General features: G+C 42.9%; 1 protein-coding gene across 1 annotated transcript in view; it reads right to left on the bottom strand.

Moving 5' to 3' along the window:
* Positions 1-738: 738 nt before the first annotated feature.
* BTBD11 (BTB domain containing 11) overlaps positions 739-26040 on the bottom strand; it is a 473288-nt gene continuing 447986 nt past the window's right edge. Inside the window, exons 12-17 of the mRNA XM_029599760.1 lie at positions 18305-18410; positions 16418-16520; positions 12134-12215; positions 7669-7737; positions 3754-3867; positions 739-1025 (exon numbers count right to left, since the gene is read on the bottom strand). Coding sequence (XP_029455620.1) covers positions 816-1025; positions 3754-3867; positions 7669-7737; positions 12134-12215; positions 16418-16520; positions 18305-18410 — 684 coding nt within the window. The 3' untranslated portion in view covers positions 739-815. The remainder of the gene's footprint in view (positions 1026-3753; positions 3868-7668; positions 7738-12133; positions 12216-16417; positions 16521-18304; positions 18411-26040) is intronic.

Raw genomic sequence — 26040 nt, 5'->3', positions numbered from 1 at the left:
GTTATTTCAAGTCTCTGCTGAACATGCCGAGTTCTTGACGTTCTCATCCACTTATCAGCAAATCTCAGTGGCACCTCTTTGCTCCAATCAAAGCCGTTAAGGCAGCTTATGCCAGGTTTTATAAAAAGAAGGCAAGCAAGATCTTTGTCACCTGTTTCAAAGAGCGAGGCGTTACATGCAACCAGTAAAAAAAGGAAATCAAATGGGTTATACAGATCATTGAACGCAGCTGTGGTAAATGGAGATTTTAAGCTTGAGAAACCTTTACCCCACAAGGCCACCCTGTTTAAATGAAAAACTTTAAAAAAAATTCCCATCCACAAAAAATAGGCAAACATGTTCCCTTATTTGCTGTCAATGTTTTTACCGGTTCTGTACCTCAGATCAGACCTGCTAGTGAATTATACATTTCTCAAATGTACAATATAGAGAACGTACAGATAATATAATCCTTAAATAAAGGCGTAAAATAGACTTAAGTCGTTGATTCAGTTTAACTACACAGTGCTCTGCTGTTTGATATTGGTGTTTTTGTCCACGGCTACATTTTCTGTCTTTTGTTGACATTAACTTCATTAATATCTTCAAAATAAGAACCAAATAGCAATTCGTGAAGTAAATGTCTAAACACCACAAGAGCCTTATCTTTGTTTTCTCAAGAATGAGAACTGGTATAGCTCTGCTAATCCCTTCAATCACCAATACAAAGAGACTTTCAACCTACAGCAGAAAACTGAATCTTCACTTAACCAACCGCAAGAAGAGGAAATATTCTATAGTCCTTTGTGAATGCTGTTTGTTTTGGGGTTTTTTTTTTATACGATGGAACCTTTCGAAGAAGACAAATGAATAGACTGAACCCGTGCTGCCAACGTCCTCTGCAAGTCCTTCAAGACATCTTGGCCTGTTGTCTCACCATTCTTGTCGTACAACAGTTGCTTAAAGGCTTCATTGTCAATAAGGAGCATCATGCTTTTCAGAAAGTAGCCCTCACAGTACGAGGACAGCTCAGTCACTCCAAGAATCTGCAAAAGGGTGGAACAGAAAGAAAAATGACCATTCTTTTCCTGAGCAGAGCTACTGATGCAACAGAGAAAAGGTCCGTGCCAGAGATTCACCTAAGCTGCTGACCTTTCCGGGCATCCCAATGGGTTAGACTTACCCACCAATATGAAATGCAAGGCATTCCTCATGGAATAGTCTCTTAGAGCAGTGGTTCTCAACCCTGTCCTGGGGACCCCCCCCAGTCAGTCGGGTTTTCAGGCTATCCACAATGAATATGCATGAGAGAAAATTTGCATACACTGCCTCCATAACATGCAGATTTTCTCTCCTGCATATTCATTGTGGATAGCCTGAAAACCCGACTGACTGGGGGGGGTCCCCAGGACAGGGTTGAGAACCACTGTCTTAGAGTGAGTGATACTTGTACTGTAAAACGTTAAATGGTATTTAGAGAGCAATAACTGCACCTAGGACCAGACGTGCTTTCATAAAATGTAAACCTTTATAATGAGTCTTGGGGAGATTTTGTAGGAGTTGGCCAAAAGAAAGTTAAAAAACAAAACAAAACTGTACATAATAGCGAAGGCCACCAGATACTTGGGGTCAAAACAGGTAGGATATAGTCCATAATGTTACCTGTCAATAATTATTACAAGATGCAATCCAAGCCACAGTTGGATAAATTCCTACTAAAATGGAATACTAGGAAACGGCTCCTAATTAAGGGGGATCAGAGAGTAGTTAATAATAAAAAATGAACAACAATAATAATTTTGCAGAAAGAAAAAGGATGGATGCATATTGGTTACCAGATGAATGGCCAAGGAAAGAAATTCCAGCACGGGCTCTTCATCCCAATATAAGAAACTTTGGTTTCATATGGAGTGCACTGCCTGAGGAAGGGAACTCAATCCTGAGAGCCTGCATCTTTAAAATGTTACCCTTACAATCTGTGCAATATATCTTTTCATAGATCCTCAAAGAGGTATCACAGCCTACAAAAGACTCCAGGTTATTCCAGGATCAATAGGGCTACAAGAGTTCTACACTAAAATATGAAAATGCAGAGCACATTTAGGAGTTAAGTTTCAAAGACTTAGTGAAAATAAGGGTTACCCCTGGGAAGTCAGTCATACACAGGCAAAGTGGATTTTCAATCACCCAATGTGGAGGGGCAGATCAGATGGGTGTACGGTCATTATCCGTCAACATGTTCTACGTTTCTATGAAAGTACACAGGCATGTTCATAATGTGCACGCGCTTGTCAGCATTTAAAAAAAAAAAATTGCGTTCTGGGGATGCGTACATGAGGGTCTCAGGTTTTCAAAAGGTATGCGAGCAAACAGCAGGCCTCCAAGGAGCCGAACATGACATTGCCCCTTTTGCTTCATCTAAATGTACACAACTCCGTATAACAAAGAACTCGATTTTCCAATTCCCTTTAGGCAGGTCCTGGACGTTTGAAAGTTAGCCTGGTTTTCTGCCAGTTTCAATGGACGTACGTAGCTTTGCAGTCAGGCATCCTATTGAAAATTTAAGTCCTTGATGGGGCAATTTCTAGACTTTCTGCCTTGGGGCAAATTCCGCAGTTAATTTTCACCTGCATGGACATTCCCTTGAAACTTTAGGGGTAGATTTTCAGACGAGCGCGAATAGCCTACTTTTGTTTGCGCTCCAGGCGCAAACAAAAGTACGCTGGATTTTAGTAGATACGCGAGTAGTCGCGCGTATCGGCTAAAATCCTGGATCGGCGCGCGCAAGGCTATCGATTTCGTATAGCCTGCGCGCGCCGAGCCGCGCAGCCTACCCCCGTTCCCTCCTAGGCCGCTCCGAAATCGGAGCGGCCTAGAAGGGAACTTTCCTTTGCCCTCCCCTCACCTTCCCCTCCCTTCCCCTACCTAACCCACCCGCCCCGCCCTGTCTAAACCCCCATCCTACCTTTGTCGGGGGATTTACGCCTCCCGGAGGGAGGCGTAAATCCCCGCGCGCGAGCGGGACTCCTGCGCGCCGGGCCGCGACCTGGGGGCGGGTACGGAGGGCGCGGCCACGCCCCCGGACCGCCCCGGGCCGTAGCCACGCCCCCGTACCCGCCCCCAAAACGCTGCCGACACGCCCCCGCAACGCCGCGCGCTCCGGCCCCGCCCCCGACACGCCTCCCGACACGCCCACTCCGAAAACCCCGGGACTTACGCGAGTCCCGGGGTTCTGCGCGCGCCGGTGAGCCTATGTAAAATAGGCTCACCGGCGCGCAGGGCCCTGCTCGCGTAAATCCGCCCGGTTTTGGGCGGATTTACGCGAGCAGGGCTCTGAAAATCTGCCCCTTAATGCATACGTAACACCCACGGGCTTCTGCACCTGCTCTTTGCGCAGGGAGATTTTCAACAGAAAAATAACAAGCGAAGAGTTGGAAAAACAATCTGCACGTAATTTTTTTTTTCAATCCTCCCCGAAGCATGTCCCCGTGACTGCTTCCCCTAAAGGCGGCTAATAATACATGCACCATGCGTACTTTCAGCTGTCTTGATAGAGGGCAAATTTCAGATGCCCAATTTTCACGTGGAAATAGCTTTGAAATTTGTCCTCCCCAGCAGTCATCAACGATAATCTAGGACAGCGGAGGGCTCTGATGAATAATTCAGTTGATCTATTCTGACATACACATGTATTATGACACCACCAACCATAGTGATATTCAGCGTGTTTATTTTTTTTATATATATATAATATATATATTTTTTTTTTTTTACCCTGGCATGATTGTAAATATCAACACAGTTCTCTGTTGTAATACTTTTCGCACAGATGATCTCACAGTGACGTTGTAAAGCTTCAAGATGGAAAAACTTAGCAGCAGATAAAAGCTAAAAACAGAAAAAACAAAACAAAAACACGTATTAGTATAGGTGTGCAAGCAAATGATTCCCTGCGAGACTGTGTCAGGCACAGAAAGCCTAAAGAGAGTGTCCATAAAGTTCCCAGATAATTTCTTTCTGTTTGGAGTAGAAATGCCAAAGATATTTTCTAGTGATATGCCTGGATGGCCTGCAAAAGATTACTTGCACCGAACGTTTTTCACCCTGTTTGGATCTGATAGCTGCTATTCTTGTGCAGTTGCTTAGTTATATTAGTTATTTACAATCCTGACATATATAATCTTGCCTACTTATTGAGCTTCTGTACATTACTATGCCAAGAGAAGATGAAATTAGTCTGATATTCTGTTGGAAAAAACATGAGGAATTGCAACTATAGGGTGAGTGTTTTGAGGGTTGATTTTGCGATGAATGATCCCTGCTGGGGTTTCCTTATGGTTTACTCATAAAGGAATTTTCAGCATGGTCATTTCCCAAAGGAGCTGAGTAGATTTTCTTTTGCCACTGAGCGGCAACTTCATGTATAGGTTACTATTAAATATGGAACATTTATAATTGAATTAAATATTGTATGTGATGTATTTGCTAGCAGTATGCTAACAATTAGTATGCAACAGAGACACATCATGCATACACAGTGGTGCAATGGTTCTCATCTATTGGATCAGGAATCAAAATTGGGTTTCCAAAGATTTGCAGATATGGTCTGGGTCAATTGGGGGGAGTGCAGGCTGAAGAGCCAAAGGGGTCTGGATGACCTCGAGTGGACTGGACAGACTGGTGGACTAATTGGTCATTCACGTGAGCATGTTTTAAAATCTGCTTACCTTTGTGCGTTAAAGCTGAAAAAGTCTTAAGGAAGATATGCAAAATACATTTGTGTGAGTAGCCGCTTAGAATTAGTATCAGAGTGAAGGCAGTCAAAGAGAGGTCTCAAACTTTGAGGTTCAAGTCAGTAGAAAAGGCAGAGGGAGAAAAACAATTCTCCAGCTAAAATGGGAATTTATCAGGTAAACTGAATTTTCAGCCAGAACATAAATCAGTGAACTGGAAGACATCCAAGTGCTACAGAGCAATATTTTCAAGTTATTCTAAGGAGCAGCTGCAGCCCTAGTTTCAGTCAGGTTTGCCATTCATTAGTCTGCAACTGAGGATCAGAAGAGAGAGATTTAATCACATAACCCAGGGAATTATCCTATGGCTTGTAAAAAGAAAGGAAAATGGACAGAGCTGATGAATAAAACTGGAAGTGCTAAAAATGTCATAGAAGTATACCATTGGCTTCCAATCTTTTACAATATACATTTTAAGATATCCTTGGTTTTAAAGCTTCATATAGAGGCTTCCATATCTAGCAGATTGCCTTATACCTTATTGTCCATCTAGGGCTTTACACCCTACTTTTACAGCTCCCTGGCCCTTCTAAAATGAGACTCGAGTGTACCCAGCAAGTGGCACTTAGTTAACAAGGCCCACCATTTATGGAATGCCTTAAGTTTGGAGTCACGTAAGGAGGTGAAACTGCAAAGTGATTAAGGCATGGCTTTTTAAACAGACTTTTACTTAGAACTTTGAGATGAGTGAATTTTGAGTCTCTAGTCCTGTAATTTTTATGTTATTAAATGTTTTTATGATTTTGTCTTATTTTTTGTTTTAATGTTTAGTGTATATTCTGTATAATTAATGATGTACTTTTTTATTGCAAACTGCTTTGATTTATTGAAAGGTGGTATAACAAATTAATAAAGTAAACTAAACTACCAAAAAACCCATGAAAGGTGAAAGATACAATTTGCTCCTTATACAGCAGACTATGCTTCAGAGGATGCATCATGAGTCTTGTGAAGCTGAGCAACTTTCAGTACATACAGCATGAGGAGGTTGTCAGTACAGTCAAATAGCAGTGAATACTGTAGTAGTAGTAGTAGTAGTAGTAGTTAGAGATGTGCTTTGGTAAAAAGTTTGTGTCGGGCTTCGTTTCGGGCCCCCCCCAGTGGGAATTTCGTTTTTCCTGTGGTTCGGGGTTGTTGTTTTTTCTCGGGAGCCCCGATTTTCAGGTTAGTGCGCACTAACTCAAAAATGAATTTTTTCCGAAATTTCAGAAAAAATTAAATTGCTTTTCGGTTCTCCCGAACATTTCCGAATAAGCAATTTTGTTGACATTGCCTAATTCGGGAAAAATAATGCACATCCCTAGTAGTAGTAGTAGTAATAGTAGTAGTAATAGTAGTAAACCATTTGAACTCTCATTCACAACAACCAACAGGGCACATTACAATGTAGGATACTATTTACAGTATCCAGTGAATGCCAGCAGATTCTGCATTGTATACACACAGGGGTGAATTTTCAAAACGATACATGTGTAAGTAGCATGTACTCAAGTATTCCATATTTTATAAACATTAAAAGTATGCACATACTAAAAGGTGAACTTTAAAAGCCAAACACACCAAAACTGGAAGAAGAGCATGCATCTAATGCATGTGCATGTCCACCTGATTTTATAAGTCACCCACAAACGCACACAAGTACCAATGCACAAATATCTCGCATTGGGAATAAAAGGTGGAATGTAGGAGGGGCATGGGCATTCCAGCAGGGCCAAGAGATATGCGTGTATGTGTGTACATACATGGGCGCGTGTACAGATCCATTTCAGTGCAACTTGACTTTTGCTATAGATGAGGTGTAAGTCAGAATAAACAATTTCTAGCTACATATGAAAATGCTTGAGGCATCTGGGTGAACTGGGGGGAGTGCAGGCTAAGAACCAGGGAAGTCTTGATGACCTAGCTATAGACTGGGCAAACTAGTGCACATACTAGTGAACATGGTCATGGCCTGGACACATGCCTTTCATAAAATTCCCGCACTTGTGCGCCTCAAAGCCATTACCCTGCTGTGTGCGTACACTCTTTAAATTAGGAGCACATATACATGCACTCGACCTATTTTATATGTGCGTGCATCCTGTGCATATCTGCGTGCAGGGCACAAAATTGTGGTGCATCTGGCCACATGCTCATATACATGTGTATATGGCCCCCCACGAGTCTGTTTTAAAGTCACCGTCCTTGTGTTTCATGTGCACATGTAAGCGCATCAAAAAGAAGCAATCTAGGGGCATTCTGGGGGTGAGGCCAACAGTTGCAAGCGTAGGTTGCTATTTTATAAGAGACTTAATGAGTGTTCATTTGGCAACTTGCATCATTTTACACCTGCTAATTATGTTGTGTAAGTAACAATAAATGTGTTTATTGTGCATATTTGCTGGGTGGGAGATCTGAGGGGCTGTTCAGGCTGAAGAAAAAGGACAGTCTCAAAGATCAGAAGAAGGACTGGGCTAACTGGTGGAGTAATTCGCAAACTGGTTAATTTCAATTGTGTGTGCATGTTTTAAAATATACCAATTTCCACGCATAAATTAGATTTTATACAGGTCCGACTTTTTTTTTCGCCCATAAAATATATGCGCATATATTTCTAAAACAGATGGGAAAATACATGTTCAATGTATACATACATATGTGCATATGTTGCAGGATAAATTTTACAATACGTTCAGGTTATAAAATAATATCATAGATCTAGGCACGGCCATACATGCGCATATATGTCACTGCATGCAGTTGTTTGAAAGTTATCCTCATAGTTGCTACACGCAACTCATATTATCTCCAAACACTGGTTTGCCAAAAGAATGAAGCAGTGACATCCCCAGGTCCACCTATTGACCCATGCACTAGGTTTCTTCCTGGCAGCCTTTAAAGTCCTTAAACGTCTTACCTCCATTATTTCATAGTTTTTAATGAGCAGCGACTCTGCCCCTCCAGAGTAAAGATACTGCATCACCAACTAGAACAAAGCAAAAAAAAAAACAAAAAAACCAACTTATTTCACTGCTGTAGAACTTTGGGTTTTTTCCATTTTGTCCCATTTTCCGTCAAAGGTGCCTGCAAAGCCATTGCGGTGACCATGTTCAAACGGAGTTTGCATTGGAAAATTCGGGGCTGGCATGGACTGTGGGTACAAAAGTTGTACACGCAGTAAGGCACACGCAGGGATTTCCAAATGAAATCCTGAAAGAACTTTGCCTTTCCTACCCTAGACCTGTCCCAGCCGCACCCCTGTCCCCAGGGTTAGAAGTATGTGCACCGTGGAAGAGTGTGTGTACTTTATTCCGTTGAAGAGAGGGCAACTCCCAGCCCTGGTAATTTAACCTGCTCACTGCTTAGTTACGCAGGTTCATTTCTTTGAAAATTTTCCTTTCTAATTTCATTTTCATTAAAAATACTTAGAGAGTGCCTCTCTGGCTTGGTCCAACCATCCAAAGTGGTGCACAATCAAGTCAATTAGATCAAAATTCAACACTGTATAGCTCACCACCATAATCATAAATATATAATGCACAGAGCAAAAATAAAAACATTGTGGCCACAAATTAAATTGACAAGCAAAAGCATGTTTCCATATAACTTTGCAGGTCTCTTTTTAAAGCGAAGGTGCAGTGAAAAGGATTAACATTTTGTAGCACACCCTGCTTTATTGCTATATAACCGTTTCATTTTGCTACTGCTCGTGTTTTTGAAGTTGGATGCAGTACATCCTAACAAACCGATGCCATGATACTTCTTTCAGTCATTCTCCATGCTGGTATTAATAAAGGATTGTGTAAGGGCCAACTCGTAGCATTCAAGCGATTTAGAGGAACGTTTCAAAGATTTCTATTCATTTTTTATTAATCTAAAAAAAAAAAGCCAAAACAGGTTCGTATAACCAACAAATGGAAAACTTTTTGTGGCAAAGACAAAACCAGAAACCATAGTGGGTGGGGTTTTTTTTTTTTTTTTTTTTTACCATTTCTAAGTGCTGAATTTGTTGACAATTTTGGCAGACAAAGTGGAAACAGAATGGTTTGGCATGAATCAAAATGCTGCAGTGCAACGAGCTCGGCAGTCTGCACCACAGTGCCTTATATTGGCAGGCCCTCTTTCTGCGATTCCCCCTAGTGGAGGTGTGCAAAGAAATTCACATGGAAAATGTCAAAGCACTTACTTCAAGAAGAGGAAGGAAGACTTGCAAAACAAGAGCTCGCAAAGGAGGAAAGACAGGCAAAAGGTGATTATTTCAATATATGGGGGTTCCTCCGACTAACCCCATCATTCATCAAGAGGAGTCACTTCCTCTCCTCAAATCTCTTTTTCTTAAATCACTAAGAGGGTCATTTTCAAAAGGGAGCGCACGTGAAAAAATTCCCTTTTCGCGTGCGATACCTAGATCGGGGCGGGTTCTGGGCGGCGTCCGCCCCGGAAGGGGAGGAGTCGGGGTGGCACCGGGGCGGATGCCACGAGGACGTTGTTGACGGAGAAAAGGTAAGGGCCCTTTTCGCTGCCAGTTTTACGCCCAATAGCACCACCTTTTACGATGGCGCTATCGGGTGCAGAAGCCGGCAGCGATCGCACCGCGGAGGTGCGATCGCTGCCGGCTTTTGTAGGCCCGCCCCCCGCTTCACCACCCCGCCCCCCCGTTATTGCCGGATTTTCTAAGGTCTGTGACCTTAGAAAATCCAGGCCTAATCCCCACATCTACTTCTCTCCTTTCAAAACAGTTATTAGCTGAAATTCCCAGCTCCCCAACCTCCCGCTCCTAAAAGAATCCCCAATGCGGAGTGGAGGAGTCGAGTCTCTTACCTCCTCCACTTGAGCTGCTAATTTTAAATAGAGATTTGGGGGGTGGAGGAGAATTGGCTGACAGCTCCCGGCACTTAGCGATGGATTTAAAAAACCCAGCGCGTGTCAAAAATCGGGAGATATGCGCACGCCTGGCTCACGTGCACCCACCATATTTTAAAAGCTGCCCAGATGCGCGCCTATCTCCCGCTACGCGCATATCTCAAAAGTTTTCAAAAAGGGACAGGGCATGGGCGTGGTCTTGGCGGGATAAGGGCATTTTGAGGAGCGGTCAAGAGATGTGCGCGTAAATACTTTCGCACCTGGGCGTGTGCCTAGATCCCCTGCCTTATAAGTTTAATTCTGCTAGGGACGAGGTGTAAGTTAAAAAATAAAAAGAGCCATTTCTCAGGGGTTTAAAGTGTCTGGGGTAACTGGGGGGGTGCATACTATCACACCAGGGGGGTTTGGAGGACCTAGCTGTTAACTGGGCAAACTGGTGGAGTAAATAGTGAAACTGGCAATGGCGTGGATGCACGCCTCTTTTCAAATTCCATGCCTTATGAGGCAGAAATGGGATTTATGTGTTTAGGCGCGCACCCACTTAAAATTGGTCGCACATACAGTCAGACTGTGTATTAATTTAATCATTGCACTCCGTCATTGATTGTCCCTTCACTGAGAGCTGAACTTCTGAACATGGATTGGCCCTTCACCTGTCAGAGAAGGGCCAATCAGTGAAGACGTGCAGTGAATAAATGAATACATAGGTCTAGGGACCGTCAGATCCATTGACATTTATGTATCGAGCAGGAGGGAGTGATTCTACTTCTCCCACTCTGCACTGGGGAACCTGTTGGGGGTGGGGAGTAGGGGTTTCAGCTAATAGTATTTTGAAGTGGGGGTCGGAGCAGCTACTCCCTAATTTTAGAAAAAGATTTGGGGACAGAATGGGGCTCTGCTTGACCTACTAATTAAAAAAAAAAAAAAAGAATTAGGGGGGATTGGCATGTTACATTTTTAAATAGTTCTTGGCGTAGGGTAGGGAAGGAGGCCAGATCGGCCTTGGCTCGGTCACTCTTTTTTCCCCCCCAAATACTCACTAAAGCCAGTGAGCAGCAAAGTTACCCTGATAAGTTTATCCTGTAATGTTAGACAAATATATTCAGCGAGAAACTTAACCGAGGGGATGGATCAGGAGGTAACTGGGAAGTCTTCTGTTAAGAAGCTTAGGAAACCCAGTGAGTATTCTGGACTTTGGCGCCGAGGGAAGGCGTAGCAGTTTTAAGTTGCATTCAGTGGAAGGTCAATGCATGTGGGCTGAGTTTGTATTATTTTGATATACTTTATGGATGAACTGTGATCTGCTCAGAACCAAGGATAACGCAGAACACAAATGTCACGAAATTCACAAGTGAACAACCGGTTACGTCTCCCTGAATATCCTGGCTAAAATTACCCAGTTAACATTATACCGGGTGACTTCCTCCTGCTCTCCAAGTTTACTGAATCTGGACCTAAGGGTGAACAATTGTGAAATAGCCCCCGTTTGCTTGTAAAGTCTGTGGGTCTGTTCTTTTTGAAAATTAGCACAAAGTCCATGTACCAAAGGTAGGGGGTGTCCTCTGCACCCATACTTTTGGAAGCGTCGTGTGTGCATTGATTTTTCTCTTCCCTCTGACCAAAATGTGCCTCCGGGAATGTATCTTCGCAATCCGGCTAAAAGTACGAGCGCTGTGGAAGACTGCGAGAGCTTTTATCCAGTGGGAGGAGGGTGAGTTTTAGACAAGGCAGTCTATCCAGGTAAATTGCCATTTGCCCAGATGACTGACTTTGAAAATTGTTCATTGCTTTTAAGCAAAATGTGAATCAGTGCAGTTAGATTATTACTATTTGGCACACGATTGATATACTCTAGGGGGTTTTTTCCCCCCCCCACTTGTAGTTTCCGGCGCGCCTCTGAATTTACCCGCTCAATCAGAATTGTCCCTTGATTCAGGACCCCGCGGTTGCAGGGTTCTAGAAGGAGCCACGGTGCATGACCTCCAGCCCAGGACCATCACTGTAGTAACCGGACTGGGTACACTGGAGGGAGATATTAAACAGGGAAAAATCCCTGGGTAGTTGTGAATGCAGGATCACGGCTCCAGGAACCCAGAATCTGGTTCCAGCTGAGCTGAATGCCCAAAGGAGGAGGAGGAAGAAACATCCAAGTCAAAAACATAAAAGGCCCTTCCCCCCCCATTTTTAATGTGTCTTCACTTAGCCTATTCATTACAATGACAGTCATTGAGAGACACCCACCACCGTTCTCTCCAGAAATGGATACACGAGTGCCCTCAGCAAGCTAGTAGCTGTTGCTGTTGGATGATAGCTGGGACTCTTCTCCGTCTGGGGGGGGGGGGTCTATGAATGGTGCCACTACAGCATCCCCATTTCCGGCCAGGCCAACAACAAAGAAGACTGGCCTAGGAATCAAATACTTTGCATGAGTGCTGTCTGTGACGAATACCATATGCAGTGACGGTGACCTTGCTATTTGCCCGTCCTGTATAATTCAGTAACATATGTCTTAACTTTACCTGAAAAATATGGTACTTCACATGGTTGATCTCAATGCAAGTGTTCTCACCAGAGGGCTTGTTGGTCAATAGGGCTTTAAACCTATGTAAAAATAAGTTGCAGGTAATAAGCTTTTGTTGTACTAACTTCATACACTGGTGACTAGCTTTCACAATCTATGTAGAAAATAAGACTGAAATTACCATGTTGAAAAAAAAAAACCTAAAATAAAAGGTTAATGTTGAATAATCATTAGCAATAATCTAGAAGTAATCTCACATTATACAGTGTGGTGATAAGAGAATTTAGATTGAATTACTGTAGTTTGCTGCTCTAGGCAAGAAGGTAAGAAATCACTTAGCAGCCCATAGCCAAAATAATGACCTCATCACAATTTGTCCCAAACCTTCAAGACCCAATCATGACAATCAGAGGATGACACATTTGTTCTAAGGTGAAAAACTATTGGCCCCCCTACAGAGGTCATAATGGCCTTCAGAGGTTAGCGCAGGGATAGGCAACTCTGGGCCTGGAGTGCCACAAACAGGATATTCACAATGAATGTGCAGGAGCTATATTTGCATGCTCTGCCTCCATTGTATGTGCATATACCTCATTGTAGATATCCTGAAAACCAGATCTGTTTGTGACACTCCAGGCCCAGCATTGCCTACCTCTGGTTAGAGTCTGGCAGATAAGATTTAATGCTTGAAAATGCAGTCATGCAGGCAACGGTACAGTATAGGGGTGAACTTCGCCTATGCACAAAAAAGAGCGGGATTTAGGGGCAATCATATTTGATGATCTCAAGGTGGTCAAACAGGTAGATAAGGCAATGGCAAAAGCCAGAAAGATGCTTGGGTGTGTAGGGAGAGGAATGGTCAGCAAGAAAAAGGAGGTGATATTGTTCCTGTATAAGTCCCTGGTGAGATCTCATTTGGAATACTGTGTACAATTCTGAAGACCACAACTTCAAAAGGATATAAACCAGATGAAATCCGTCCAGAGGATGGCTATTAAAGTGAATATTACAAAGTGTATAGGGGCAGTGTATAACCTAGAGCAGTGGTTCCCAAATCTGTCCCGGAGGACTCCCAGGCAGTAGAGTTTTCAGGATATCTGCAATGAATATGCATGAAATAAGTCTGCAAGCAGTGGAGACAGGGCATTCAAATCAATCTCATCTATATTAATTGTTTATATTCTGAAAACCTGACTGGCTGGAGGTCCCCCAGGACAAATTTGGGAACCACTGACATAGAGTAAAGGGAGGATAGGGGAAATATGATAGAGACTTTTAAATAGCTCTAAAGTATCTATGTACAGGAAGCAGGTCTCTTTCATAAAAAAAAAGGAGGCTTTAGAAAGAGGGCTCACGAGATAAGGGAGACAGAGGGTAGACGAGTATTCTAAGGTTTTTGGGGGTTTTTTTGGATATGAGGATGATGTATGCATAGACTAGCCTCCTAGTGGAAGATGGTGGTAAAAAGGGCAGAATCTGGATTGAAGAAAACTTGAGAGAAGCAAAGGGGATCTCTGAGGGAGCAGTTATGTAGAAGGGTAGACAAGACAGACTGTATGGTCTTTTTCTATCATCACATTTCTATGATTCTGTGCTTTCTTCAGTCTTCATAGACAGACAGAATAAACAGATTGATAGATTGCAGACAAAGGTCAATTTTCAAAGGGTTTAGGTGCCTAACTTTGTGAATTAGGCTACTAAATTGGCCTTTTTGAAAATTTATAGTGCTGACTTCTTCAATTTAAGAGCCAAGAGTAGAGATGTGAATCGTGTGCCCGATCGTTTTAACGATCAGGTTCGGATGGTGGGAGAAAAAAATCGGATCGTTAGAGATGAGAATTGGAATCGGTTCCGATTCCAATTCACATTGTTAATTTTTTTAGTGAGGCCTGAGCAGATAAAAAAAACCCCACCCCGACCCTTTACAAATGACCCCTTTGCTCTCCCACCCTCCCGAACCCCCCCCAAAATGTTAAATTACCTGGTGGTCCTGTGGGGGGGGGAGGGGGGTCCCGGCGCGATCTCCCGCTCTCGGGCCATCGGCGCCATTTTGGCTACCACTGATAAAAATGGCGCCGATGGCCCGATAAAAGAAAACCCACCCCGACCCTTTACAAATTACCCCTTTGCTTCTCCCACCCTCCCGACCCCCCCCAAAAAAAACCTTTTACATGTACCTGGTGGTCTAGCGGGGGGTCCGGGAGCCATCCCTTCAATCATTCCCTCGGTGCCGGTGCCGGTGCTGGAGGTTTCAAAATGGCGCCAATCACCTTTGCCCTCACTATGTCACAGGGAGCGACGGTCGCTCCCTGTGACATAGTGAGGGAAAGGCGATCGGCGCCATGTCGATCGCCATGTCGATGGCCCGAGAGCGGGAGATCGCGCCGGGACCCCCCCCCCCACTGGACCACCAGGTAACTTAACATTTTGGGGGGGTTCAGGAGGGTGGGGGAGGGTAAGGAATTGGTTTTAAAGGGTCGGGGTGTGTTTAGGGGTTGTTTTGGTGTGCTGGTTTTCCCGCCCTCCCCCAAATAATTCCCGTGCCCTATTTAACGATACAATACAAATGCCCCTGACGATAAATTGGGGGCATTTGTATTGCATCGTGCACTCTAACGATTTAGAACGATTCTAAAATTATCTGATGATAATTTTAATCGTTCAAAAACGATTCACATCCCTAGCCAAGAGTGACTACAGGAGTTGAGTTATAGTGGGGGGGGAGGTGCTTCCACGGATAGCACTAGGCCCACCCTCTCTATTCTTATTTGAACTAGAGGGAGGCAGGGGATCCCAGGGCTTCCCTGCAGCTTTGTCTGCCAGAGAAGAGAAAGAGGCAGGGAATTGCTGGCCCTGGGGCAATTTCATTTCCTTTTTTTCACAAGATAGAACTTGGGGAGGTGGAAAAGAGGTGCTGGAGCCAGCAAGGTCATGTTTTCTTTTGATTAAGTAGAGCTTCAGGAGGGTGGGGGAGAGAAGCTGAGGCTGGTGGGGTCTATTTTTTTTTTTTTTTTTTTTTTTAAAGAGCATTGGGAAAGTAGTATGAAAGGGATGGGGACCTGGGCAATTATTTCAAATGTAAAGAGTTCCCTGGCTTTTTAAAAAGCATTTATTTTCATAGCGGACTTAGCTGGTTAGTGCCAGATTTTCAGCACTAACTGGTTAAGTTTATCTGGGGAACTCCAGCCATATCAAATCTAACTGGTCACACTTTGACTGGCTATATTTAGCCAAATATTAAACTGACAACCTAGCCATTTAAAGTTCAGTTGAATAGATAACAGACTCAAATAAGCGGGTCATTTTACCCAGTCAAAGGCTGCTTCAAAATTGCCCCCTCGGGCTCCTATGGTCAGCTGAAAAGAGGTGCTTAAATGTAGGGGCTCAGCTTTTAATTAAATATTAGCTTCCTGGCACATAAGGAAAAAAAAAAACTCCTCCAAGATGTAATTTTGTATATTACACTTTTATTATTAGATAAATACCACTCCTGGAAATAACGACAAACAAATAATTGCTGCAGTTTCTGATCTCTTCTGCTTCCTCTCTGCATGACCTTGGTCAAGGCAATTTTACCTCCCTGTGCTTTTGAGTACTGAAGTGGATAATACTGCTCGTTTTACTTCCATCTGCTGTGTCCTAGACAAGCACTGAAATAGGCTGCTGAACCATCCGTTCTACGACTCCATGCATATTTCTCAAATGTTATGCTTGCAGAATTCGCTGGGATCCTGTGCAGACTCAAGATGCCATACAGAACCAAAGAACTGAAAACTATTTTCAGATGAACTACACAGGTAAAGTAAGTACTGTATGTTCCACCGAGTTAATAAAATACAAAAATCCAGCCCGATCCCCCAGGCACTTTATTTGAGGATTAATCTGAATTTTAAATAGTCTGTGAAACATGCAGAAATGTACTTAGTAGAAATGTAAAGGCACATTAGAAGTGGCTATTCTCAGTAGACAGATGTTTATCCGAAGATCTGGTAACCAGAAACTCTCATCTTGAAAAATCGCAGTCCTGAGCCATATCCATTGTAAAAAATCTTCTATTACTTGAAAACTGGTTGGCTTCTAATGATCCCATTATCTAGGAAACCTCCCATTATTTTATCTGAAACTTCCCCTTATCTGGGACTTCTATTATCCAGAAAAATCCATTATCCAAAATGTCCTCAGCCCTGATTATTCCAGAAAACCAGTGCTCTACTGTAATAACATTTTGCCAAGGAGTTACAAAAATACAAATTACATAAAGATAAGAAGTTTTATCATTTACCTCGGAGATGCTGTAAACAATAGCACTTTGTGTGCATAAAATGGCCTTCCTTCTACCAGAAATGTTACATCCGACATCTCTTTATTGTTGACAAAATGGAGATCTAGAATAAAAAAAGGACAACACAAAAGTAGTTTCACTAAATCCTAGACTCACGGATGGCTGCTATATTTTAACTACATTTTTGTGTTTGCTTTCCTCCAGTGATTTTCAAACCTTCTGCTTGTACAAACTGGGTAGAGAGAGGGCCAAAACAAATGTAACAAGTATACAGAAAGTGCAAGGATAGGCAGATCCCTAACTGTATTTACTGATTTTCCATAGCTAATTTATTGAGCAAATTTAAAGCATATATTTTTCAGTTGGCCAAGCTTATGGCCAGCAATTAAGAGAATGACCCTGCTGCTTCTATAGTTGGCAAGAAGTGGGGGATTGTTGCAAATGCAGCATTCACAGTTCATGGGATGGAGGAGAGAATTCCAGCTATTGCGCAACAACGAGACCTACGGCAGGATTCGGGAAGCATGCACACCAGACTCTGAATGCTGGCATGATCCACAGTCCCCAAGTGTGGTAGCCTGGGCACACAATGCCCTGTCCCTCCTGCGATGTTCGTGTATGGAGGGATAAAAGGGAGGAACTAAAAATGAGGGGGAAACAGTAGCTGTGAATAAAGGCTCATGGTGTCATAGGTCTTAATTGGGACCGGGTTCTGACTGAATTAGAAACCGAAAGGAATAAGAGAAAGCTGGCAGGTCAAAATTCCCAGAATGTCCATCCTTGCCAGTTTTAGCATTTCTATGTTAGTCTGCAAATTCCAAATGTTTTTCAATCTCATTGATAGTACCAGACCAATTTCATAGACCACATTTTCTGTACAGCACTCAAGAGTTCTATTATCATCTGTAAAAAAAAAATTGTCAATAAAAAAGTGATTTCAGAACCTTTGCGATGAACATATCAGTGCCGACAAAGCCCAGTTTGTAAACAGGTAAAATCTAGTAGCAGGTAATTTGAACATCTACTCTGAAAAAACCTTCATTGTTTTATTTTGAACTTATATTTGATGTTGGGTCTGCTAATTTTGTGGTAACTATTACATGGACCAAAGGGCCAGCAGTATACATTGATTTCTGGGAGACCTGGGTTTGGGTCCATGCTTGCATTTTGCTTCAAGACAGTCGGGTTTGGGAGTGCCGCAGTCAGCAAGATGGACAAAACATTGGTCATCGCTATCAGGTTCAATCAGAAAGTGTAACTGAAAAGGGTGTAAACAGGAGAAATGAATAGCAAGCTGTGAGTAAAGGTCCATTTCGCCCCAGTTTCAGGTCCCTTTATCAACAGGGCAGTGAGTGGAGCTAGATCACATTTCAATGGATGAAGACTAAAGACCCAAGAAAGTCTTACAAAATGGAAAAAGAAAAAGAAAACCTCTGGGAACTACTGTTTGCCACCAATGCAGGCTGCCATGTTGAGAGTAGCACTACAATACGCTGAACTGCTGACTGGACAGTAAAATCTTGTGAAATTTCCTAGTATCTCAAGGCTGCAGTTATTTTGTATGAAACTTTTATCTTAGTGGATGCAAGCAGAAGGACGGATATCCCAACTCGCTCTATTGTTTCGGGTGTCCTCCACCAGGGCAGATTCTAGTCACCATTCATCGTGAATACTACTAAGTGAAGGTTAAATGGGTAATAGTTATCTAACAATTCTGAACAATCTGCATCTGTCTAGTAAACCAAGCTGTGGCCAGGCACTCACAAGAGTGCTATTCACAATTTAGAGTTGATCCTTAAATCCACACATGGCTGCCCCCATGAGAAAACTATTACAGTTAAGATGGTAAGGATACTCTCAGTTAGTTTGTAATAATGGTGTACATACCTAGGCGAGAAGTCTGTTTACGTTTGATCTCTGTCAGCTTTGGAATAGGATACGGCCCATAGCACTGTGCGAAAATGATAGACAGCTGCTGACTTATAACTTCATTCTACAACATGTATAAATACAAATTTTTGGTTAGAAGGCGAGTGGATAACAAGGTGGGGAAATCTCATATAGCTGCACAGTTTGGTAGATTGAAGACAAATATTGTTGTCCAAAGCAAGGTGAACCCCACAAAAGACTCCGAGGTCAATATTCAAAGGCATTTAACCAGATAAGATAAGGACATTTTGAAGATATTCAGAGGCAGAGCTGAGATAGCTTAATAACTTGTTTGATTAACTCCAATATCAGGAGTTAGCAAAATAAATCTCTAGATGTTTGCTGTAGGGAGGATTAAAGTTATCCAGACATTTACACCCTGCTGAATATCCAGGATACTTTATCCAGCTAACTTTAGCTGGATAAGTTATCCATTTCAGTGGTTTTTACAAATTGGCCTCTCCATGTTCATTTTAATGACACTGTAAAAACATATTCAAATCTAATTATTTAACACAAATTTCTGGATCTCAGACTTTTCTTGGTGTCTATTATCATTTTTCTCCAAATCATTTTAATATATACTTTTTATAAATAAGCTTTGAAGTTTTTATTCTTATAGCCAATTTCCAATTTATTTTTAAATGTAATTTGTGATATCTTTTCTTGGACTAACATAGCCACTATCCAAAGATACTGCTGTACATGCAATTTGGAGACCACGTGGGACCATTTCCTCCAATATTTTTGAACAATTCATACATTGAATCAGCATTCACCAAGACCTGTGTGATCACTTCAACTCTACATGGCAAAATGGAAGCTATCACAATTTGTAATCTGGCTTGGCAGTTCAAGCCATTGAAAACAAGATAGGCCAACTCAACAGTTACGACACCTGAAGAAGGTGCAAGGAAAATGTGATACAGACCTTCAAATATCTGAAAGATATTAATGATACACAAACATCAAACTTTTCTGCTGGAAAGGAAACTGCAGAACTAGCAGTCATGATATGAAACTCCAGGGGGAGCGACTCAGAACCAACATCACGAAAGCAGAGTTGCTTCCCTGTAACAGGTGTTCTCCAAGGGCAGCAGGATGTTAGTCCTCACACATGGATGACATCATCAGATGGAGCCCGATGTGGAAAACTTATGTCAAAGTTTCTAGAACTTTGACTAGGCATACTGAACATATCCAGCATACCCTATTCCAAGCATCCACGCGGGGTCCCTCTCCAGTCTTGTAACATAGAATTATGATAAAAAATAAAAATTAGGAGAAACCAACTCAGCAGGGTGTCGGGCGGATTTTGTGAGGACTAACATCCTGCTGTCCTTGGAGAACACCTGTTACAAGTAAGCAACTCTGCTTTCTCCAAGGACAAGCAAGTTAGTAGTCCTCACACATGGATGAATCCCTAGCTCTAGGCTGCTCCCCAACACAAAAAGGGACCAACAGAAACCTAACCAGGTGCCAACAGGCACAACACCACTGGTGCTGTTGGTATCAGAGGGGAGACAGCCTGAACTCAAACACTGGGCCCTAGGCAGGGAGAGTTGGGTTCTACACCTCAAACAGGTTCCAAAGGACAGACTGGCTGAACCTACTGTTGCGTCAGCCATCCCTATCCAGGCAGTAATGAGAAGTGAATGTGTGCAGAGAATTCCACGTTGCAGCCTTGCAGAGCTCCTCCATGGCAACTACTCGTAAGTGGGCCACCGATGTTGCCATGGCTCTGACAGAATGAGCCTTGACACGACTCCCAAGATGCAGTCTCATCTGGGCATAAAAGAAGTAGATGCAATCTGCTAGGCAAGTGGAAAAATGGAGTAACATGTTAATTTTAGATGCTACATTTTTACATGGGGCTAACCTGAACGGAATAACAGTTACTACCCTTAACAGAAAGCATATGGGTAACCTGCAAGGAGTGGCAGAGTTACTACCAAAAGCAACTTGCTGGGCAGACTGGATGAACCATTTGGTCTTTATCTGCCGTCATTCACTATGCTACTATATGAGGGACCAATATGGTCTCAAAAGAGCAGCTTCCATGGATCATTTTTATGTTTGTCTTATATTTTGCATAAAATCCAGTTTTCTCCAGGCGTAAAACTATAGAACAAATGATTTTGCAGGATCAGATGGCTGCATCAGTATAAGAGCTGTAAATTAATTCCACTGTTCTTAAGCTCTTAGTACATGCTATACAGTTCAATCAGGCAACCATATAAAGCTATACATCTTGTGGTGAGAAAAAAACAATTAAGTGATATCACTTCCACAATTAGCAGAAATGGTTTCTCTGTCCTCATTTGGACTTTGAATCCAAATGGGGGTCTGAGCGCACTACATGGACCTGCTGCCTCATCAACAGAATCTATGTGTCAGAGATAAACACATTTTGCTGTGCTAGCCCAGATTTTAAGGAACTCTAAGTTTATTTTATTATTTTGGAGGATTATTTTCCTTTGAAGGCTCCAAGGGTCTAGTAAGACTCCCTACCCCAACCCCCTTAAGGCAGCCAAACTCCAAAACATAAAATATTAACATAGAAGAGATACAGTGGTTTTTCAAAATATACCCATCTCTGGGCCTCATCCCTCCAAGCCCCCACCTTCGAGCATCTTTCTTACTCCCAAAGCCTTACCACAGGTGCCCTCACAGTCCAGTGGGGGCCCAGAACACTCCTTAGGCTCCGAACCCAGTATGGCCATTTTCTAAAATGGCACCAGTAGACCAATAGCAGGACTTCACTCCTATCAGGGCCTAGAGGTGCTTTTGGCCTCCATTAAACTATCAGGGTAACTTTGGTGAATCCTGGGGAACACCCCTAATCTGCTGATAAAATGTATGCGTGAAATGGAAAATATGCATGTACTTGCAATATTTATAAAATTGCATATATGGGACGACATGCTACTTACACATGTATATGCTGTTTGAAAATGTATTCCTTAGTTTGCACCTGTGTTAACATGGGTGGAGAGTATGTGCATACTTTATGCCAGCAGCACAGTACCTGGCCTGAATTTTCAAAGGGTGGCTCCACAGGGAGTTTCCCTTTGCAAAATTAGCTTTTAGCCTTGCGGGTACAAAGTGCCCATGGGCCTGCAAACTCCACATAGGGTTGCATGATCATCCTCCCAGTAACTAAGCTTGCAGCTAAAACCAACATCACGATCTTGTCAGTTCCGCCAAGTTTTTAAAAAGTATCTGTTTTCATCCAAAACTGTGAAATAAAATGTCATTAAATTACTATCACATAACTGTGCCAGGTTGATTTGAGGATGTGATCTCACCCAGAAACACACCAGGATATTCCTCTGTTTCCTAAAACATTCTAGCATGCTCAAAGACCATTTATCTCACTGTGCAAAAGCTATATAACAGTAGATAAGGTAGAGAGTCCATCAAGCTAGGTTGAGAGAACATTGCCCAAATCTCATCTTGAAGTGAGTTTCCTCACTCCGAAGGCCATCAGATCTTCATAAGAGACCACTGTTCTGTTCGTACGTGTCACGTAGAATGTCAAAGTGGCCCCTAACCCCCCCATCCCCCCTCTCTCTCAGGCTCTGGACCCTCCAATTCCCCTGAAATAGGCCTTACGGGAGACATCGCAAACGGCGAGGAAACCTTACCACATGGCCACGGCAGCTATCGCACAGCCTAACGCAATCCAAAGAGGTGTAGGTAAAATCAGCGTTATGGCTGTGCGATAGCTCTTCGCAGACAGGCTAACCCAGCCCACTCTCCGCCCCTAACACCTCCTATTTTCTGAATTTGCATCGCACCATATGAGATGGTGCTATCACATGCGTTAAACACGTTTACGCATGCGTTAAGGACCTATCGCATGTGTTAAGGACCTATCGCATGCGTTAACGGGGCTTTTCGCATGCGATAAGCCCTTAACGCATGCAAAAACGCCTTATCGCATTTTGATAAATGACCCCCCTTAGAGTCTTTAAGTACTGAGATTATTGAAAGCCACTTTGTTGGTTACTTTTTTTTTCTGAATCAGATCTTAGTTTCATAATGAAAAGCTTCTTCAAAAATATTGATTCCTTTATGGGTTGTTCTGTTCAGATGTTTCCAGATTTATTTCGAGTTACTCAGGAGAGAAGAGTTTTTCTAGCACTTTGTCACAAAGTTCTTGCTTTAGAGGCTATCTTTACATTAAGATGTCCCTGTAAATGCTTTATTAAATTGCTTGATGAGAGTTTCATATTTTTTTGTTCCTGAAGAGTTACAAGTTTTTGTGAACTCTAAGAAAGCTTTGATTTCAAGCCCCATTGTTTGTCGGTAATAACGTCTTTAAGCAAAGCTGCATTTTTTTGTCTTGTTACAGCAATTTCCTTTTCCTTTTTTTCCTGTTCTTTTCTTATTTTCTGCCTCCTTATATTGCCTTTTGCTTGTGGATCTATTTAGAATTTATTTTTCTTTAAGATGATATTTGTGTTTTTTGTTTTAAAAATTGTTTCTCTTATGTTTCATACAAAGGGTATTCATTGTATTATAATTAAATTTCATTTTATATTTACATTTACAGTTATTGTATTTCTTAATTGCTCAACACGGTACCAGCCTGAGCGATGAACAATAAAACACACATAAAATAATCATGTAAACAGCAATACTCAAAAAATGTTGGCATTAGATTGCCCCTTTTTAATACATGAACCTTTATTTACGCATGTATATTTGAGTTTATAAAATAGCATAAGCATGAATACATGCCATTTACTCATATAACATTTTGAAAATTCACCTTTTAGGGTAAACTGAAATAAGACATATAAGACCGGATGTAGTAAAAGGGTTTGGGGTTTTTTTCATTTAATGTCTATGGAAAAAATGCATTTGGACCATGGTGCAATTCTCATTTTAACTTTCCCTCAAAAGAGCACAAAATGCTATAAGGGTAGAGGATTCTTGTACTGTGGCATGGTTCACACATCCTAGTAGGTGAACCTACTAGGCCCATGCCGACACCTGGCAGACACGTCCTAGGGACAGAGCAGGACCTTCACCTAATACAGCCCTGTTCCCCGCAGGTTGAGCTTTTGGGTTCCAGGAGCCAGCGAGACTTAAGCGATAGTCCCACAGGGTAGTCAGAAAGAGAGAGTCTAGAGTCGGGCTAAAGTCAGTGCAGGCAGTGATCATAGAGTTAACCGGGCCAGGTGAGGGGTCGGGACAGGCATTGAGCAAGACGTAGTTGAGGTCCGTAACAGAGGTCAGTGACAGGCAAGCGAATAGTCCAGATCCATAGTAGAGGTCAGTGGTAGGCGGCAGGTAAGAGAGTGGTCCGGGTCTGTACCAGAGGTCAATGACAGACAGAATGGAAAGGGACTGGGACAGGGCAAGGCTGGAGGCAGGGCAGGTTGGATGAGGCAAGGCAAGGCAAGACAGGCAGGATCAAGAGCAAGGTCAGGAGAATGACAGAAGCAATGCGCACTGTGGACTGCAGGAGGACCTGCTGCTGAGGCAAGGAGTGAAGGGTTCGGTGGGTTTAAATAGCCCAAGGAAGCCAATGTTATTAGCGTGCACTGTGTCCAATTTCTTGCTGTGGGATCTATATAATTAGGGCCTGTGCATGCGCATGCCTAAGGAGAACAGCAGCAGCAGCAGCAGCAGCAGCAGCAGCGTATCAGTAGTGGCGTGGGAGCCATGAGAGTATTGCCATCTGAGGGTAAGTGCAGCCAGTTGCAAGCCCTCTCCATGATCGGCCAGTCACTACAAATGCAATCTGCGTTACAGGCATAACTTCCTTGATTAATTTACTTTTTCTAATCATAAATGTTTGTAAATCCAAACCCTGCTCCCCTAGAATGGCTTTTAATTTTTTTGTGAGCATAAAAATATGCACTTTATGTGCACAAACCCTGGGCAATTTTATAACAAGCTGTTTACATCCACGAACCTGTGTTTTATGCATGTGAATGGCTTTGAAAATTCAAGTCTACGTTACAGTTTTACCTCCGACACTTAGAAGGTAACTTTAAAGCATGCGTGAGTGAACCCATATGCACAGATATACAGACGTGTGTGCGCATGCACACATTTTTATGTCACGCGTGCACACTATATAAAAAACACATAAGTCTACCCAACATGTTCGCGTTATCCCAAATATGCGGCATGTATTTTAAATATACCCACATAAACGCTGGCTAAGTGGAAATAAATATCCAGCTAAGTAGTGCTGTGGCGACTTATCCGGCTAAGCAGAGCTGTAAGATAGATGGATAAGTAAAAGAAAAGCGCTACAAGGCAGATAAGTAAGATAGATGGATAACTAGTGATTAAGACTTTGGGCCAGATCTTAAAATCTACGCACGGGCGTAGATTTGTTCGTGCAACCGGCACAAACAAATGTACGCCCGATTTTATAACATGAGCGCGCTGCCATGCGCATGTTATAAAATCCAGGCTCGGCGCACGCAAGGAGTGCACACATGTTCACCTTGCGCGCGCTGAGCCCAAGGGGAGCCCCGCTGGCTTTCCCCGTTCCCTCCAAGTCCGCTCCAAAATCAGAGCGGCCTTGGAGGGACCTTTTTTCCGCCCCCCCCCCACCTTCCTCTCCCTTCCCCTATCTAACCCACCCCCCATCCCTAACTAAATCCCCCCCTACCTTTACTCCAAAAGTTACGCCTGCCCGAGGCAGGCGTAACTTGCGCACGCCAGCAGCTTGCCGGTGCGTCATGCCCCAGCACAGGCCACTGTGCTGGAGCACTCGGCCACGCCCCTGGACCGCCCCGAGCCGCTGCCACACCCCCGGTCCACCCCTTTTTTGCAAACCCCGGGACATACGCGCGTCCCGGGGCTTGCGCGCACTGCCGAGCCTATGCAAAATAGGCTTGGTGCGCACAGGGGCAGATTTTCTCGGGTTACACGCATATGTTACGCGCGTAGCCTTTGAAAATCTGCCCCTTACTTATCTGCCAATATAGCGCTTTTCTTTTACTTATCTGGATAAGTGGCAGATTTCTGCTATGCACACGTATTTGTGCTCTTAATTTTAATCATTTATATGAGAAAATGTAATTCATGTATTTGCCTTAGCATTTGTCGGCTTTTGTTTGTGTAAATTAATTTTACCGGTTAGTCCACCAATTTGCCCAGTTTATGTCTAGGGCTAGGTCATCATGACCCCCCCCCCCCCCTGGTTCTTCAGCCTGAACACCATAGTTTTCCCAGACCCCTCATCCTTTCAGTATTTGGCTACAAAGAGTTTTATTCTGACTTACAAAAGATAATTAACAGGTGTAAATATGTGCAGGCAACAGCTGTAAGTGTGTTCCTTTCGCTGCTTACGAAATTTATGCGTATAAATGTTAGCCCCACCTAGGAACACCCCATTCTGTCCCCATTTTGCATGAGCACATTTATTCGTGCACAGTACTTGGGTGCATATGTGCGAGGTTTATAAAATAGCATTTTTATTTTTTTTTGTATTTTGTATTTTCACTTTCAAATGGAACTACTAGAGATATCTTAATGTAATAGTTTTGGCTAAATAAGCGTATTTTAAACAACAATCAGACCGGGTCGTTCATCAAACCGCGCAGTGCCGGTATCGCACGCGATAAGGCCCTACCGCACATGATACCGGCCGCATTGCAGAGGTACAATGGTAAATTAGGGGAAGGGGAGGTGTGTGGGCGGGTTTTGGGTGGAGTTATTTA

This window comes from Rhinatrema bivittatum, chromosome 4 (genome assembly GCF_901001135.1).
Source record: "Rhinatrema bivittatum chromosome 4, aRhiBiv1.1, whole genome shotgun sequence".
In the NCBI taxonomy this organism is placed as follows: Eukaryota; Metazoa; Chordata; class Amphibia; order Gymnophiona; family Rhinatrematidae; genus Rhinatrema; species Rhinatrema bivittatum.
This window is presented reverse-complemented; position numbering and strand designations above follow the sequence as displayed.